Genomic DNA, 15642 nt, shown 5'->3' on the forward strand with positions numbered 1-15642 from the left:
GTGAAGAAAGAAGATAAGGCCTCAAAAGCTACAATCTCTTGTTGGCTGAAGGAAACTATTTCCTCCACTTATATTTGTAAAGGTCGGGAGGTTTGGTAGGCTTGCGAGCCCATTCTATAAGGGCACAGGTAGCCTCCTGGGTGGACTGTCAGTTGATGTCTCCACAGGAAATATATAGGGCAGCAGCATGGTCAAATCTTCATACTTTCACCAAGCATTACCAATTAGATATTTGGATGCAGGAAGATGTGACTTTTGGTGAGTGTTCTGCAAGTGGGTCTTTCAGGATCCCACCCAGTCCAGGGGTGCTTTGGTACATCCCACTTGTCTGGACTGATCTAGGTATGAACAAGAAAATAAAATTGGTTCTTTCCTGCTAATTTTTGTTCCTATAATACCACAGATAAGTCCAGAGACCTGCCTTGGTTTTACTGCCGAAAGACTGAATGGTATTAATTGCAGAAACTTTACAAACTGTGAATAAGTTGATGACTTTTGGGTTATGTGGTTATCAGTGTATTTTTTTCTGGAAGCATGGGGGCTCCAGGTCAGGAGGTTCCCAACCCTGAGTTTGTTTGCCCTAAAAAAAAAAAAAAAAAAGGGGGAGATGGTCTCTACTCTTTAGCTTGGATACAGATCAATACTGAGGGACTGCAGGTGGCACTCTGATATGTAGCAGTATCTCAAAGGTTTTGTTCTCTGCCTCAATCTGCTGGTAGAGATGCAAAACCCACTTGTCTGGACTGATCTGTGGTATTACAGGAATGAAAATTAGCAAGTAAGAACCAATTTTCCTTTCCCTGCCCTCTATCACTTCAATTTGTGTACATCATGTAGAGTCCCAGTCCAGCAACCTTCTTAGTTTGATCAAACGCATTGGGCTGTTGCATCTGACCCTTCAGAAATTAGTTGTGTTTAGAATTTGTGGTGGTGCAGAAGTTATGTCCTCAGGCAATAAATGTAGATGCAGAAATGTGTGCCAGTTAGTCCTCTGTTCTACCTTTCATAAGCTGCTACCAATGGTAATATCAAGAATTATTTTTATAATAGCCTTGAATGTTTTGTTAATGGTTTGGGTTTTATTTGGCCCTTATTCAGAAAGGATCCTGATTTATGTTGCTTCCATATTTCAGAAACATACTGTACATGCAGTTCATACTGCAATAGGTGGTAACACATTTCTGATGCCTGGGTTTGTATGAAAGCTTGTAAAGAGGTGAGAGAACTGTTGCCAAATGGAAGTAGGATATATTGAGGCACAGGAAAATAAAGTAATTTATCCATAATCCATGTGAAAGCAAGATTTGATCTCAACAGTCCCAGGAGTTCTCCTGTCTGGTGTAGTTTTTCCTGCCGGTCTAGACCACAGGGTTTAATTCTAATAATGAGTGAGGTTTCAGACCAGCAAAATCCTCCAAGGTCCATGAGCTTAGAGCAAACTCTGTGGTGATCAGCTGCATTTCCTGCTCTTCCCTATTCATCACTAATCTTTAGTTGAGAGAAGGGCTTTCCTGCTCTCTTGCATGGGCCAAGCATTTGCATGATATGTGGAAGTTCTGCAGTCCCTCAGAACAATATTAAAGCATTATATGTTCTGAAATACATAACAGAACTTAGGAGAAGTTTTTACAAAGAAATGTTGCAGTATGCCAAAGAGCTTACATTCTTAACTACAGAAAGCTTAAGGAATGTAAGGGGATTTCAGTCACCTGCAGAAGATCATCCTGTGAGGAATCGAAACTTAATGGGAGACATTGCTTTAGTTTACCTCCAGTTTTCTTGTTCTTGTATAGAATTTTCCCTTTTGTGTGATGTCCATCAATATTACTCGCATTGCCATCCAGGCCCTGAGAGAAGAATGTCTCTCCAGGTGAGTATGGTGCAATTGGGTTCTGATGAGAGGGCATGGGGTTTTTTACTATTACCAGTGCTACTGTAATTGTGGTTTTCAGAGAATGCAACCGGAGGCAGCAGGTAGTTGCTGTGCTGAATGACTTCTATGTGGCCACATTCTTGCATCTGTATCATATCTGGAAAACGCAGAATAAAACCATTTCGGACTCTGGCTTCATACTGAAAGGTGAGCTTGCCAAGCATATTCCTTTGACTGTACCTCCCTCTAATCCGAAAACATATCCCTTTAAGGGACATGGTCACATTTTTTTCCAAAGCAAAACAGTTGTGTATGAGGTTGCAGACACAGAAAATTGGATAGATTTGGAATCTGTAGTAAACATTCAGTATTACAGTTGAATCGTGAGCGTTGGGCAAATGATGACTAGGTAGCCAGTTGTAGAATTTTAAGAATCTAATATATAGCCTATATATAATATATAGCCTATATATTAGGTGTACATTTTATAGTGGTGTAATAAAAATAGAAGCTGTGACAGTGAGATCATATTAAGCCAAAATTTAAAAGCTATATTGTCTATTTCCGAAACATTAAACTGCTTCCATTTTTTTTATTTATTAAGAACATAGGATATGCCATACTGAGTCAGACCAAGGGTCCATCAAGCCCAATATCCTGTTTCCAACAGTGGCCAATTCAAGTCACAAGTATCTGGCAAGTTCCCAAACATTTAAATAAATCACAAGCTACTATTGCTTATTAATTCCTCTAGGAACTTATTCAAACCTTTTTCAAACCTAGTTATACTAACTGCCATAACCACATCCTCTGGCAATGAATTCCAGAGCTTAACTATGCGCCGAGTAAAAATAAATTTCTTCAATTTGTTTTAAATGAGCTACTTGCTAACTTCATGGAGCGCCCCTTAGTCGTTCTATTATCTGAGAGTAAATAACCAATTTACATTAACTTGTTCAAGTCCTTTCATGATTTTGTAGATCTCTATCATATCCCCCCTCAGTCATCTCTTCTCAAAACTGAACAGCCCTAACTTCCTTAATCTTACCTCATAGGGCAGCTATTCATGCCCCTTATTTTGAACACCCTTCTTTGCACTTTCTCCAGTGCAACTATTTTTGAGATGTGGCGACCAGAATTGCACATAGTATTCAAGATGCGGTCTCACCGTGGAGCAATACAGAGGCATTATGACATCCATTATTTTATTTGCCATTTCCTTCTAATAATTCCTTACATTCTGTTTGCTTTTTTGGTTGCTACAGCACACTGAGCCGATTTCAATGTATTATACAGTATGATGCATAGATCTGTTTCCTGGGTGGTAACTCCTAAGAAATTCAATTTCATCTTGCTACGCTAGTTCAAGGCCATCCATACAAGTGGGTTTTGTCACCCTACCAGTAAATGTAGTTCCCTGTACGTACCCGGATCAGTCCAGATTGCTGGGTTTTGCCTTCCTTCCATTAGATGGAGACAGAGAGAAACTTTGAGAGCACCCCCTCTTAACTGGGTGTAGCACCTGCCTCTCCTCAGTATTTGTCTGTGTCCAACAAATGGAGGTGGTGCAAAACCTGTGGCTCTGACTGCTTCAAAGCGGGACAAGAACGATCTGTTGTTGGGACCATCCCCCCTGGTAGCAGGCTTTCAGGAGCAAGGATTGCTAGCTACCCTCTTATAGGTGGTGCCTGGTAGTCCGATCCCTCCCTCCCTCCCTCCCCCCCCCCCCCCCCTTCTTAGTGGATCCGGTGAAGCTCCCTGACTAGTACAGTAAAAAAAATAAATAAATAAAAGGTAAGAATCGCTGGCAGCAGACCCTTTGCTTCCTGGCACGGGTTGCGCGCAGCCAGGCTCTGAACTAGCGGTTGTCCGCGTGGAGAGCTCCAGGTTTCCTTTCCCTCCCGCTTCTCTGGTAGGCGCCCCCACCCGCGCGCACTCCTCTTGTACCGCTGCCATGCTGCGTGGGACCCGATGTTCTGCCTGTGGGAAGACCTGTTCCCGGTTGTCTTGTGCCGGAGGGGAGGGGTCCTCAGGAGCGGTGGGGGCGAAGGTAGGCAAGGCCCATGGTGCGGGCAAACGGCCTGTTGCTCCGGACCTCAAGGCCAATCCGTTCCCACTAAGTGCGGGGAACGAATTAAATCCTGAGGATCTTCAGGATGAGTTCCCTGATTGTTTGGAGGAGGAACCCGATCCCCTGGAGAGGGGTTCTAGGGGCCCGACTGGTTTTACTGCTGACTCCGTGCTTTTAATGTACGAAGTCTATCTCGCCAGTCAGGCCCGCCGGAGTGCCCTCCCGCAGCGCAGACCACCTGAAGGCCCGCCCGCAAAGGTCCCCAAGAGACAGGAGCCACAGGGCGGGTGGTGACCCCCCCTTCGGGATTGTCTGACCTCATGGCGCCCGCTGCTTATGATTCTGTTGCGGACCCTTATCTCCTTAGTAGAGATCAGGGCGAAGATCTGGAAAAGATCCAAAAGTTGTGCGGTGGACAAGGACTTGTTCCATTTGAGGTCCCTCTGTTGGGTTATTTATTTATTTATTTAATATATATTTCTGTACCGGACTTCATGAATAAAATTCACATCAGGCCGGTTTACATGGAACTTGGGATTAACAAGTGTAACCAAACAAGAAGGCCGAAGCAAGCAAAGTTACATATAATAGGGACATAGAACTTGGGGGCTATAGTAGCCAGGAAGTAGGCAGATCGGAAATTAACAACATATAAATAATATGAGATGGTTTAAGAGATTAGTGAACATCCCATTCCTTGTGCTGAGTCCGACGTGAAATTTTGACTTAGGGGAAGGCTTGGAGGAAAAGCCACGTCTTAAGTTTTCTTCGAAAGGTATGAAGGCAGGGTTCAAGTCTTAGGTCAGTCGGTAGTCTGTTCCAGAGGACAGGGCCTGCTGTGGAGAAGGAACGCTCTTTGGTGGATTTAAGACTGGTGGATTTAAACCACTGGGTTGTCAACCAGTCCAAGAGACATCTTCATCCTTTTCAGGTTCTGGACTTCTTAGCATGATTCGATACCTGAGTGGGCAAGGTCTTCCTAGTGGAGGACTGAATCCTGGAGTTGCAGTCTCAAGTTCAATATCTTTTGGCACCTTCGGTGCCCAGAGTCTGGGATTATTTTCAGGTCCTTGGCTCTATAGCGTCCACTCTGGGGTTGATCCTGTGAGTGTTTGCTTATATGAGACCCTTACAGAAAGCATTGCTATCTCCTTGGGACCCGATGTTGGAGGAGTTCCAGGTAACCTTATTGCTCACAGAGTCCACCAGGTCCAGTCTTGGTTGGTGGCTTCTCCGCAAACACTTGAGGCGCGGGGTGGATCTCGAGGTGCCTCAGTGGGTGAATGTGACCACAGACACCAGCCTCTCCAGTTGGGGGGGGGGGGGGGGGCAGTGTGCCAGTCCCAGTTGGTCCAGGGCCCATTGTGGACGGAGAAGGTGCAGTGGTCCGTCAATCACCTAGAGACCAAAGCGGTGAGGCTGGCAATTACAGAGGTTTCTTCTACTCGTGTGCAACTGGGCCGTGCGGGTTCTGTCGGACAATGCGACAGCAGTGGCCTACATTAACCGTCAATGGGGAACGAAAAGTGGTCAGGTCGCTCTGGAAGCGAAGCAGCTGATGTCCTAGGCAGAACAGCATTTAGCCTTACACACATAGCGGGGACAGACAATGTGCAAACGGATTTTCTGAGCCACCAAACAATAGATCCCGGAGAGTGGGAGCTATCATGGGAAGCAATGACCCTCATTTCGTGCAGATGGGGCACTCCTCGTCTGGATTTTATGGCAACGAACAAATGCCAAAGCACAACATTTCTTCAGTCGCAGAAGAGAACACAGAGCGGAAGGGGTCAATGCCCTGGTACTTCCATGGCCGCACAATGTTCTGCTTTGTGTTCCCTCGGTGGCCTCTGATAGGCAAGCTTCTGTGGAGAATAGAAGTTCACCCAGGGACAGTAATTTGAGTGGCCCTGGAGGCCGTAGTTCGCCGACCTAGTCAACCTCTCAGTGGATGGACCCCTACAACTGAGTCATCTTCCATACTTGCTGTGGCAAGGCCCTCTATTTTTCAACCAGGCGGATCGCGTTTGTCTAGCGCCCTGGTTTTTTAAAGGAAGCAGTTAAGGAAGAAGGGCTATCCGGAAGACGTTATTACTACTCTGCTTCGGGCCCGGAAGACCTCTACTTCTTTAACATGTCCAAGACTAGAAGGTCTTCGAATCTTGGTGTTGCGAGCAGATAATCCTTCCCCGACAGTCCTCAGTGGCGCAGATTCTAGCTTTCTTGCAGAGTGGCTCAGCAGCGGATTGTCCCTTAATTCCCTCCGGGTTCAGGTTGCAGCTTTAGGATGCCTGAGGGGCAAGCTTCATGGGGCACCGCTAGCGGCTCATCTGGATGTGAATCCCCCTATTTGGCCAGTATGTCCATCTTGGAGCCTTAACTTGGTGTTGTCTTGTGCAAAGCCCCTTTTCAATCCTAGGAAGACCACCTTGAAGGATTTAACTCTGAAGACTGTGTTTTTGGTGCAATCTGCTCAGCTCGGAGGGTGTCTGAGTTCCAAGCCTTTTCGTGCAGGATCTTTTTTTTTTTTTATGAATTTCTGATTCTGGGGTTTCCCTCAGAATGGTTCCCTCTTTTCTACCGTAGGTGGTCTTAGCTTTCCTCTTAAACCAGTCAGTGCAGCTTCCAGCTTTTACCAATGTCAAGCTGAATGCGCCTCATGCTAGAGAATTGAGGTGTCTAGATATCAGGAGGGCCCTCTTATACCTCTAGGTTACTGATGCCTTTCAGTCTCCGATCATCTTTTTGTTCTTTGGAGTGGTGCTAAGAAGGGGGCACAAAGCGTCAAAAGTGGCCATAGCTTGTTTGTTGAAAGAGGCTATTGCTTCTGCTTATTTTTGTTGTGGATGTCCTATCTCTGAAGGTATGAAAGCAGAGTGTCAGTTGGTTTCACAACAAGAGCAGCGACCTAGAAGTCCTTACACACCTTTGCCAGACACTATCGTTTGGATGTCCAGGCGCCAGAAGTTTCTAGTTTTTCGGAGCAATGTCATTCGAGCAGGACTGTCGAAGTCTCACCCCAGATAGAGAAGCTTTGGTACATGCCAGCAGTCTGGACTGATCCGGGTACGTACAGGGAAAGGAAAATTGGCTCTTACCTGATACATTTCGTTCTTGTAGTACCACAGGATCAGTCCACCTTTGGGAGTCGACACAATTCTTCTGCCCGCTCGATCTGTCTTCATAACCTTTTTCAGCTCCACTACAGGATCCATTTTTCCTTATCCTGATCGCAGAAGTTCAAATGTACATAGGAGCTGATGCAATAAAATTTGCGGAAAGCAGGTGCTGACTTTTCAGCACCCGCTTTCTTAACGCCCGCATGGTGCCTGCAAGGGGAGCGCCATGCAATAAACAAATTAGGGGGTCACGCTAGCGCAACCTTAGCAGCTCCTTGCTAATGTGACCCCGTGGTTACCGGCGGTCTGCCGGTTATGAAAAGCGACGTCGAGCATATCTGTGTCAGTCTTCAAAGCAGCTGGCAGAATTCTTTTTTCTTTTTTTTTAACTTTTAAAAAAAGTACAGAAAAGCAGTTTTTTCAGCTTTTCTGACTTTTTTTCAGTATGCTCAGCTATTAACGCCTGCTCCAGGCAGACATTAATATCTGAGCGATAAATGTGCGTCTGAGACGCACATTTATTTTTTTGCATTTGGAGTGAATGAGTAATAGCCTCATTCACATGCATTTGCATGTGATGAGCGCTAACTCATTCACTCCGCGTCAGACGTGCGTTAAATAGGTGCTAATCCCCTATTGCATTAGGGGGTGGATTAGCGCCTATTTAATCCGCGTCCAACAGTGGGTTAAACGAGCGCACTGTATTATATTTTGCTCATTTCCTTCTTGTCCTTGCTTGTCTGTCTTGTTGAATGGTTGCAATACGCTTTCTGCTTTGAAAATTCTAATACTGAGGAGAGGCAAGTGCCACATCCAGTTAAGAAGGGGTGCTCTTAAAAGTTTTTCTCTGTCTCCATCGGCCGGAAGGGAGGCAAAACCCAGCAGTCTGGACTGATCCGTGGTACTACAGGAATAAAAATTAGCAGATAAGAACCAAGTTTCCTGTTTGTACCTCGGATCAGTCCAGACGAGTGGGTTTTGCTTCCCTACCAGCAGATAGAGGCAGAGAACAGAAACCTTTAGGCACTGCTACATATCCAAGAGTTACACCTGCAGTCCCTCAGTATTTCTCTCTCTCCAGCAGATGGTAGAGGTGCAAACATGCAGTCTGCAGTCCTAGGGAGATAAAAAAAATTCTGGGAAGGAAGATTTCTAGAGGTGTTAGGTTCCTTCATGGGCCATCCCTCGGGTAGAGCAGGGCGAGCGGGGAGTTGGTTATCCTTGTCCTAGCTTGGCCCTTGTCTGCAGGGAGGTGATAGCCAGAGGACCTGATTCAGTCACCCCCTCTGGGTCCTTGTCTCTTGTAGTGATCAGCCCCTTCCAGCTAGAAGCAGGGAAGTATTTTGTTTTATTCCCTTTGGGTTGTGTGTTTTTCTGCGGATGTGTTTCTTTAAAAAAAAAAAAAAAAAAGACACAGTGCAGGAAGAAGTGCAGAGTGAAGCAGGGCTCCAGCGGCTAATCGTAGTGTGCTGCCAGAAAGCAGTCTGAGGTGAGTGGGCCAGATTGTTGGTGTTGCTGGGGCTGGGTTTCAACACCAGGACAGCGCCGCCGACTGCGTTGCAGGCAGGGCTATTTTTAGGCTCGATCTCATGTCATGGCGCTTCCTGCTCAATGTGGGAAAGTTTGCCGCAGCTGTAGGGAGAAGCGGTCACATCTCAGCGCAACCACATATTGCACAGAGTGGGGGGAACCTCTGAGGGGATCGCTGGTGAGGTTGGTGCCTCGGGTGCAGGAGGCCCTGGGGGGGGGGATCTGAGGATACGGCAGCCATTTTAGTTCCGCGTGCTTAGGAGCATGGCTTGAGCTGTGGAACTTCGGGATTCCCCTCCCCCGCTTTTTCCTGCGATTCAGACCCTGGGGGGGAGGGGGACGCAAGCCGTGATCAGAGTTCAACTGATTTTGTCCTACTCCTCCACAAGGCCTATTTGGCCAAGGAGGAGGCAGGGTCCAAATGACTGTTCCCTAGAAAGGCTTGGCCATCTAAGAAACCTAGGGGGGAAACGTCTTAGGGGTCCGGTGGCATTCGGCGGCTACTGGTGCTCGGAAGGTCTGCAGATGACGCTGGGGACATGTCAGATGACATACAGGGGACTTGGATAAGGACCCTGAAGCAGTGTTAGGGGAGCCGGATAAGGATCCTGATGCCACAGTGAGGGACTCAATGCAGGATTCCCAGGACAATCCCGGTAGCGGAGGGGGATGATCCTCGGGTGGTCAGGCTCTTCCTTAGGGAAGAGCTGCATCATCTTATTCCCTAGGTTCTGGAGGAGCTGGGGATCAAGGTTGCGGAGGAAGGCTCCAACAATGAGAGAATGAACCTGGGCCTGGAAGGGCTGCGAGGTCCACCGAAGGGTTTTCCGTTGCCAAAGCCAGTGAAGAAATTGGTGGATCGGGAGTGGGAATCTCCTGAGGCGGGACTCAAGGTTGCCCGGTTTATGGCTAAGCTGTAACCCTTGTTGAACAGACCTTAGAGTTCTAGAAAATTCCTAAGGTGGATACAGCCATGTCAGTTATGACCAGGCAGACTACCAATCCCGGTGGCAGGCGCAGCCATGTTGAAGGATGTGCAGGATCGAAAACTGGGAATTTTACTGAAGAGGTGGTTTGAGGTTTCAGCCTTGAGCCTCTCTGCAGCTGTCTGTGCTGAGCCCAGAAGGCTCAGGAGAGGATGGTGGGGGCACCTAGTGCGGCCGCTCAGGCTGCCCATTTGGAAGCAGGAATTACTTACGTGGCAGATGCCTTGTAAGACATGGTTCGCACGTCAGCTAGGAATATAGTTTCAGCAGTGGTGGTGCAGAGACTTCTGTGGTTGCAAAATTGGTCCATGGATGTGTGATCGAAGGTATAGCTGGGTAACCTTCTCTTTAAGGGCAAGTTTCTGTTCGGAGAAGACCTAGAGCAGCTGATGAAGCAGTTGGAGAGTCAAAGGGAAATAAGTTGCCAGAGGACAAGAAAATAGCCAAGAAGTCCTTTCCGCTGCAGGCTTGTTTTCGAGACACGAGGAGATTTAGGTCAAGCAGAGGCCCTGTGGCTGCAATGCAAAAGCAGGGCTCGAGTAGGCAGCAGTCCTTTCGAATGCAATATCGATCTCCCCGGGACGGAGGTGCCAAGGGGGGGAGGCAAAAATAAGATTGCCCAATGAAGGCAAACTGGTCCATTCCTCCCCAGTAGATGCTGTCCCTCTTTTACGAGGAGTGGACCAGAGTCACGTCAGACCATTGAGTGCTGGATGTGGTGTAAGACATCTATGCCTTAGAATTTTCTCGACCGCTCAGGAATGCCTTTGTGATCTCCCACTGTGTTTCCCGTGCCAAGTGTGAGATGGTGCGGGACACCTTATAAAGGTTGCAGCTTCTGCAAGCAATCATTCCAGTGCTGCCTCAGGAGAGCGGGCAGGGAAGGTACTCCATTTATTTCGTGATGCCCAAGAAGGAAGGGACTTTTCGTCCCATCCTGGACCTGCAGAAGGTCAGTGTTGCCCTCCAGGTGCCAAGTTTTTGGATGGAAACGTTGCGAACTGCAATAGCAACGGCTCACAAAGGAGAGTTTCTGGCAATTTGGGTCTAATGGAGGCCTATCTCCACATTCCCATAAAGGCCGATTGTCAGAGATTCCTGAGGTTCATGGTTCTGGGGGAACATTTCCAATTTTGGGCACTCCCCTTGGGCTGGCGACTGCTCTGTGGATGTTCACGAAGGTGGTGGAGGCTGTTCTCAGAAAAGAGGGAATCCTGGTGCATCTGTACCTGGACAATTGGCTCATTCATGCAAAATCGGAAGTGGAGAGTCATTGGTTGGTTCGATGAGTGATGCAGCTTCTAGACTTGTTAGGCTGGATCACAAACCTATCGAAGAGTCATTTGGAATTGTCCCAGTCTTTGGAGTACCTAGGGGCTCAATTTGATACCCGGTCAGGGAAGGTGTTTCTAACCATAGAGAGAGTGGTCAGGTTGCAGAGTCAGGTACTCCATCTTCTGTGGCTGGTGATGCCTCAGGTCTGGGACTATTTGCAGGTCCTGGGCTCTATGGCTTTTGCGCAGGAGTTAGTTCTGTGGGCCTTTGCTCATATGTGGCCATTGCAGAGGGCTCTGTTGTCCCAATGAAATCCGCATTCGGAGGAATTTCAGCTTCCTTTTCCGCTTCTGGGGGATGTCAAGTCCATTCTCTCGTGGTGGCTGTCTCAAAGCAATCTGGAGAGAGGAATGGATTTGGAGGTGTCCTACTGGGTGCTGGTGACCACTGATGCCAGTCTCAAAAGATGGGGGACGATTTGTTAAGGCAGATTGGCCCAGGGGCTGTGGTCAGCAGTCGATTGGAGACCAGAGCTGTTCACAAGGTGTTGCTGGGGTTTCTCCCACTCATACAGGGAAAGTCAGTGAGGGTGTGTTTGGACAATGTGACGACGATAGTGTACATCTATTGTCTGGGCAGCACAAATAGTTGTCAGGTAGCACAGGAGAGACACAGGAGCTGTTCCTGTGGGCGGAGAATCATCTGACAAGAATAGCGGCTTCACATGTAGCCTGGGTGGACAATGTGCAGACAGATTACCTCAGCAGACAGCGATTGGATTCTGGGTAGTGGGAGCTGTTGGTGGAGGCCTTGGCTCTAATCCAGTCCAAGTGGGGCAGGCCGGAATTAGACCTCATGGCGATGCCCGGGAACATGAAGTCGGTGCACTTCTTCAGCTGCCGGTGAGAGGTCGGCTTCGAGGGTATCGATGCGCTTGTCCAGCCGTGGCCAACAAAGCTGTTGCTATATGTGTTTCACCCACGGTGTCTCATAGGGAGAGTGTTGCAACGCATCGAGCTTCATCCAGACAGGGTGATTCTTGTGGCTCCTGAGTGGACGCATCATCCGTGGTTTGCGAATCTGGATTCTCTGGCGGTGGATGGGCCCGTACACTTAGCTCATCTGCCAGGGTTACTGCGGCAGGGGCCCATATTTTCAGACCTGTATAGTGGCCAGGTTTTTGAAAGGCGGCAGTTCCGCATGAAGGGTTACTCAGAACCTGTTATTACTACATTGCTTCACACGAGAAAGTCTTCCACTTCTCTGGCTTATGTCCAGGTTTGGAGAACCTTTGAGTCCTGTCGCTTAAGAATAACTTGCAGCCTTTGAAGGTGGATGTTCCACGAGTGTTATCCTTCTTACAGAGTGAATTGACTAAGGGCTTGGCCTATAATTCCCTTCGGGTTCAAGTGGCGGTCTTAGGTTGACTTTGAGGTAAGGTACAGGGAAGAATGCTGGTGGCCCATCCAGATGCAATGCGTTTCTTGAGAGGGACTAAGCATCTGTGGCAGCCTCTCCGGAAAGTATATCCGGAGTGGAACCTTAACCTAGTTCTTAGAGTTCTTTGTGGTCCTCCCTTTGAACTGGTTAGATGGGCTTCCTTGAAGGATCTAACCTTGAAGTCTGTTTTCTTGGTGGCTATCTGTTCTGCTAGAAGAATTTTGAAACTGCACGATTTGTCGTGTAGCGATCCTTTTTTAACAACTGAGGATGGAGTGTTGTTGTGTACAGTGCCTTCCTTTCTGCCTAAAGTGGTTTCATCCTTTCATCTTAACCAGATGGTAGAATTTCCGGCCTTACCAAAGTCAGCTTGCAATGATCCTATGGCAAGGGAATTGCACTTGTTGGATATGATTCAGATTCTTTTGCGGTACCTTAAGGTTACGAATCCTTTTCGGAGATCCAATTATCTTTTCATCTTGTTTAGTGGGGTGAAGAAGAGCAATAAGGCTTCCTAGGCCATGAATGCAAGATGATTGAGAGAGGCAATCAGTACAGCTTACATCTATAAGAGCAGGTCTGTTCCGGAAGGGTTGCAGGTGCAGGCAACGTCTTGGATGGAGTGTCAGTTCATATCTCCGCAGATTTGTTGAGTAGTGACATGGTCTTCTTTGTATACTTTCTCCGGACGTTACTGCCTGGATGTGCGGCGCCGGAGGAGAATTTTGGGAAAAGTGTGTTGTGTGCAGGTCTTTCAGGTTCCTGCCCCGTTTAGGGGAGCTTGAGTACATCCCACTTTTCTGGACTGATCAGGGGTAGGAACAGGAAAGGAAAATTTGTTCATACCTGACAATTTTCATTCTTGTAGTACCATAGATCAGTCCAGAGACCCATACCCTTCAATCAAAAGACTTCCTCGCTTCTGGATGTGGTTGAGGCAGTACACACTCATGTGCAGAGTGAGTGTGCATGAATGTATGTATGTATGTGGTTTTTTTTCAAGGGGTTCTAGGGGGCTTCAACTGGTTCTCTGCTGGCCGGTTGTTTGGGGCTTGTTAGTTTATTAGTCAGTTAATTTGGCCATCTTAGCTTGGATACAGGTCAATGCTGAGGAACTGTAAGTGGCACTCTCGGATATGTAGCAGTGCCTAAAGGTTTTTGTTCTCTGCCTCCATTTGCTGGTAGGGAAGTATTTATCTGTCTCCAGCAAATAGTAGAGGTGCAAACCTGCAGTCTTTTAAGGGAAAGCTGCTGTTTGGAGAGGTCCTGGGGTAGTTGATGAAGCACCTAGGGGGAGTCCAAAGGGAATACATTGCCAGAGGATAAAAGTGTCAAGAGGACCTTCCTGCCATGATCCCATTTTTGGGATTTGAGACTTTTTCAGTCTGGCAGGAGTGCTGTGGTATCGGGGCAGAAGTAGACCTTGGGCAGATAGCAGTACTTTCAGGGGTCCCGCAGGGATAGTTCTAGTTAGGGGACTGGAGGAGAGAAGACCTTGCAATGAAGTCGGGCTGATCCACTCTTCAGTGGAAGCTGTAGGAGGGAGGCTATTCCTGTTCTACGAAGAGTGGACCAAGATAATGTCTGACCAGTGGGTTCTAGAGATGATGAGAAGGCTATACCTTAGAATTTTCTCATCCAATCAGAGAGGTTTTCATGGTATCCCATTGCATCTCCCGAATCAAACCGGAGACAGTGCGGAATACGTTGTACCACCTGCAAACGCTGGAAGCGATTGTACTGGTTCTGCCCCTGGAAAGAGGCCGGGGAAGGTACTCAGTATATTTCGTCGTTACCAAAAAGTGCATGTTTCGATCCATATTGGACCTCCAGAAAGTCAACAATGCATTGTGAGTGCCATGTTTTCTGATGGAGACTCTGCGTACGGTGATCGCAACAGTCCAGAGAGGAGAGTTTCTGGTGTCTGTGAATCTGATGGAAGCCTATCTGCATATGGCCATCTGGTAGGACCACCAGAAGTTTGTTTCATGACTTTTGCCCACATACTGTCTGTTCAGATGGATCTGTTGTCCCTTTGGAATCCATTGTAGGAGGAGTATCAGTGGCCTTTATCTCTGCAAGGAGTATCCAGATCTAGTCTCTCGTGGTGGCTATCTCGCCACAATTTGGAGAAGGGGGGGTGAACCTAGAAACTCTAGACTGGGAGGTGATGACCACAGATGCCAGCTTCAGTGTTGGGGGCAGTCTGTCGGGGCGGACAGCCCAAGGTCAATGGTCACCTGCAGAAACAGCCTGGTTGATCAATCGTTTGGAAACAATAGCAGTTTGCAGGGCATTGATGATTTTTCTCCCTCAAGTCTTGGGGCAAGTGGTGAGAGTTTTCTTGGACAATGCCACGACTGTGGCATATATCAACTGTCAGGGCGGGACAAAGAGCCGCACTGTGGATCAGGAGGCCCAGGAGCTTTTTGTCTTGGCTGAATGGCATCTGGAGGGGATAATGGCATCGCATGTGGCCAGAGTGGACAATGTGCAGGCAGACTATCTCAGCAGGCAACAGTTGGATCCTAGGGAGTAGAAGTTGTCAGCACAGGCCTTCAACCTTATTTGATCTTGCTGGGGCACTCCTCTGCTGGATCTGATAGCAGCACGGAGTAATGCCAAGGCAGCACAGTTTTTCAGTCACCAGCGAGAGGTTGGAGCTGAGGGAATAGATGCTATGGTTCTTCCATGGCCTAAAGGAATTCTTCTGTACATTCTTCTTCCATGGCTATTAATAGAATGCATATTGGATGCATAGAGAGACATCCAGGAAGGTTTGTGCTGGTGGCACCAGAGTGGCCATGCCGTCTGTGGATCTGACTTCTCTCATTGTAGACGAGCCCCTCAGATTAGCGCATCTGCAGGGGCTATTGCGAAAAGGACTTATCTTTTCGGATCGAGCAGATCACTTTTGTCTCTCAGCTTGGCTTTTGAGTGGAGTCGTTTAATGTTGAAGGGGTACTTAGAGCTGGTGATTGCTATATTACTCCAGGCCAGGAGATGTCCCCTTGCATTATGTTAGGGAGTGGAGAGTTTTGAGGCCTGGTGTATGGAGGAGGGCCTGGACCCATTGAGGCCTGATATCCCTTATATTCTGGTCTTTTTACAGCAGGTCTTTTCTAAGGGTGTGGCATTCAAATCTTCATGTGCAAGTGGCAACCTTAGGGTGTTTCAGAGGTAAGCTACAAGGGAGACCTTTGGCAGTGCATCCTGTCGTGCAGTTTTTAAAAGGGGTCAAGCATTTGTGACCACAGTTACGCAGAATGTGTCCGGCGTGGAGTTTGAACTTGGTTCTTCAGGTTTTCTGTGGGCCTCCATTTGAGCCGCTGTGGAGGGTATTGCTGA

The 15642-nt window shown here is 47.8% G+C and overlaps 1 protein-coding gene across 3 annotated transcripts in view; it reads left to right on the plus strand.

Moving 5' to 3' along the window:
* Nucleotides 1–15642, plus strand: part of ELMOD3 (ELMO domain containing 3) — a 162843-nt gene that overhangs the window by 125498 nt on the left and 21703 nt on the right. For all 3 annotated transcript variants that reach the window (XM_029604179.1, XM_029604180.1, XM_029604178.1), the window contains 2 exons: nucleotides 1794–1870; nucleotides 1953–2080. In XM_029604179.1, the coding sequence (XP_029460039.1) occupies nucleotides 1794–1870; nucleotides 1953–2080 (205 nt within the window). The remainder of the gene's footprint in view (nucleotides 1–1793; nucleotides 1871–1952; nucleotides 2081–15642) is intronic.

Source organism: Rhinatrema bivittatum, chromosome 5 (assembly GCF_901001135.1).
Source record: "Rhinatrema bivittatum chromosome 5, aRhiBiv1.1, whole genome shotgun sequence".
NCBI classification, from domain to species: Eukaryota; Metazoa; Chordata; class Amphibia; order Gymnophiona; family Rhinatrematidae; genus Rhinatrema; species Rhinatrema bivittatum.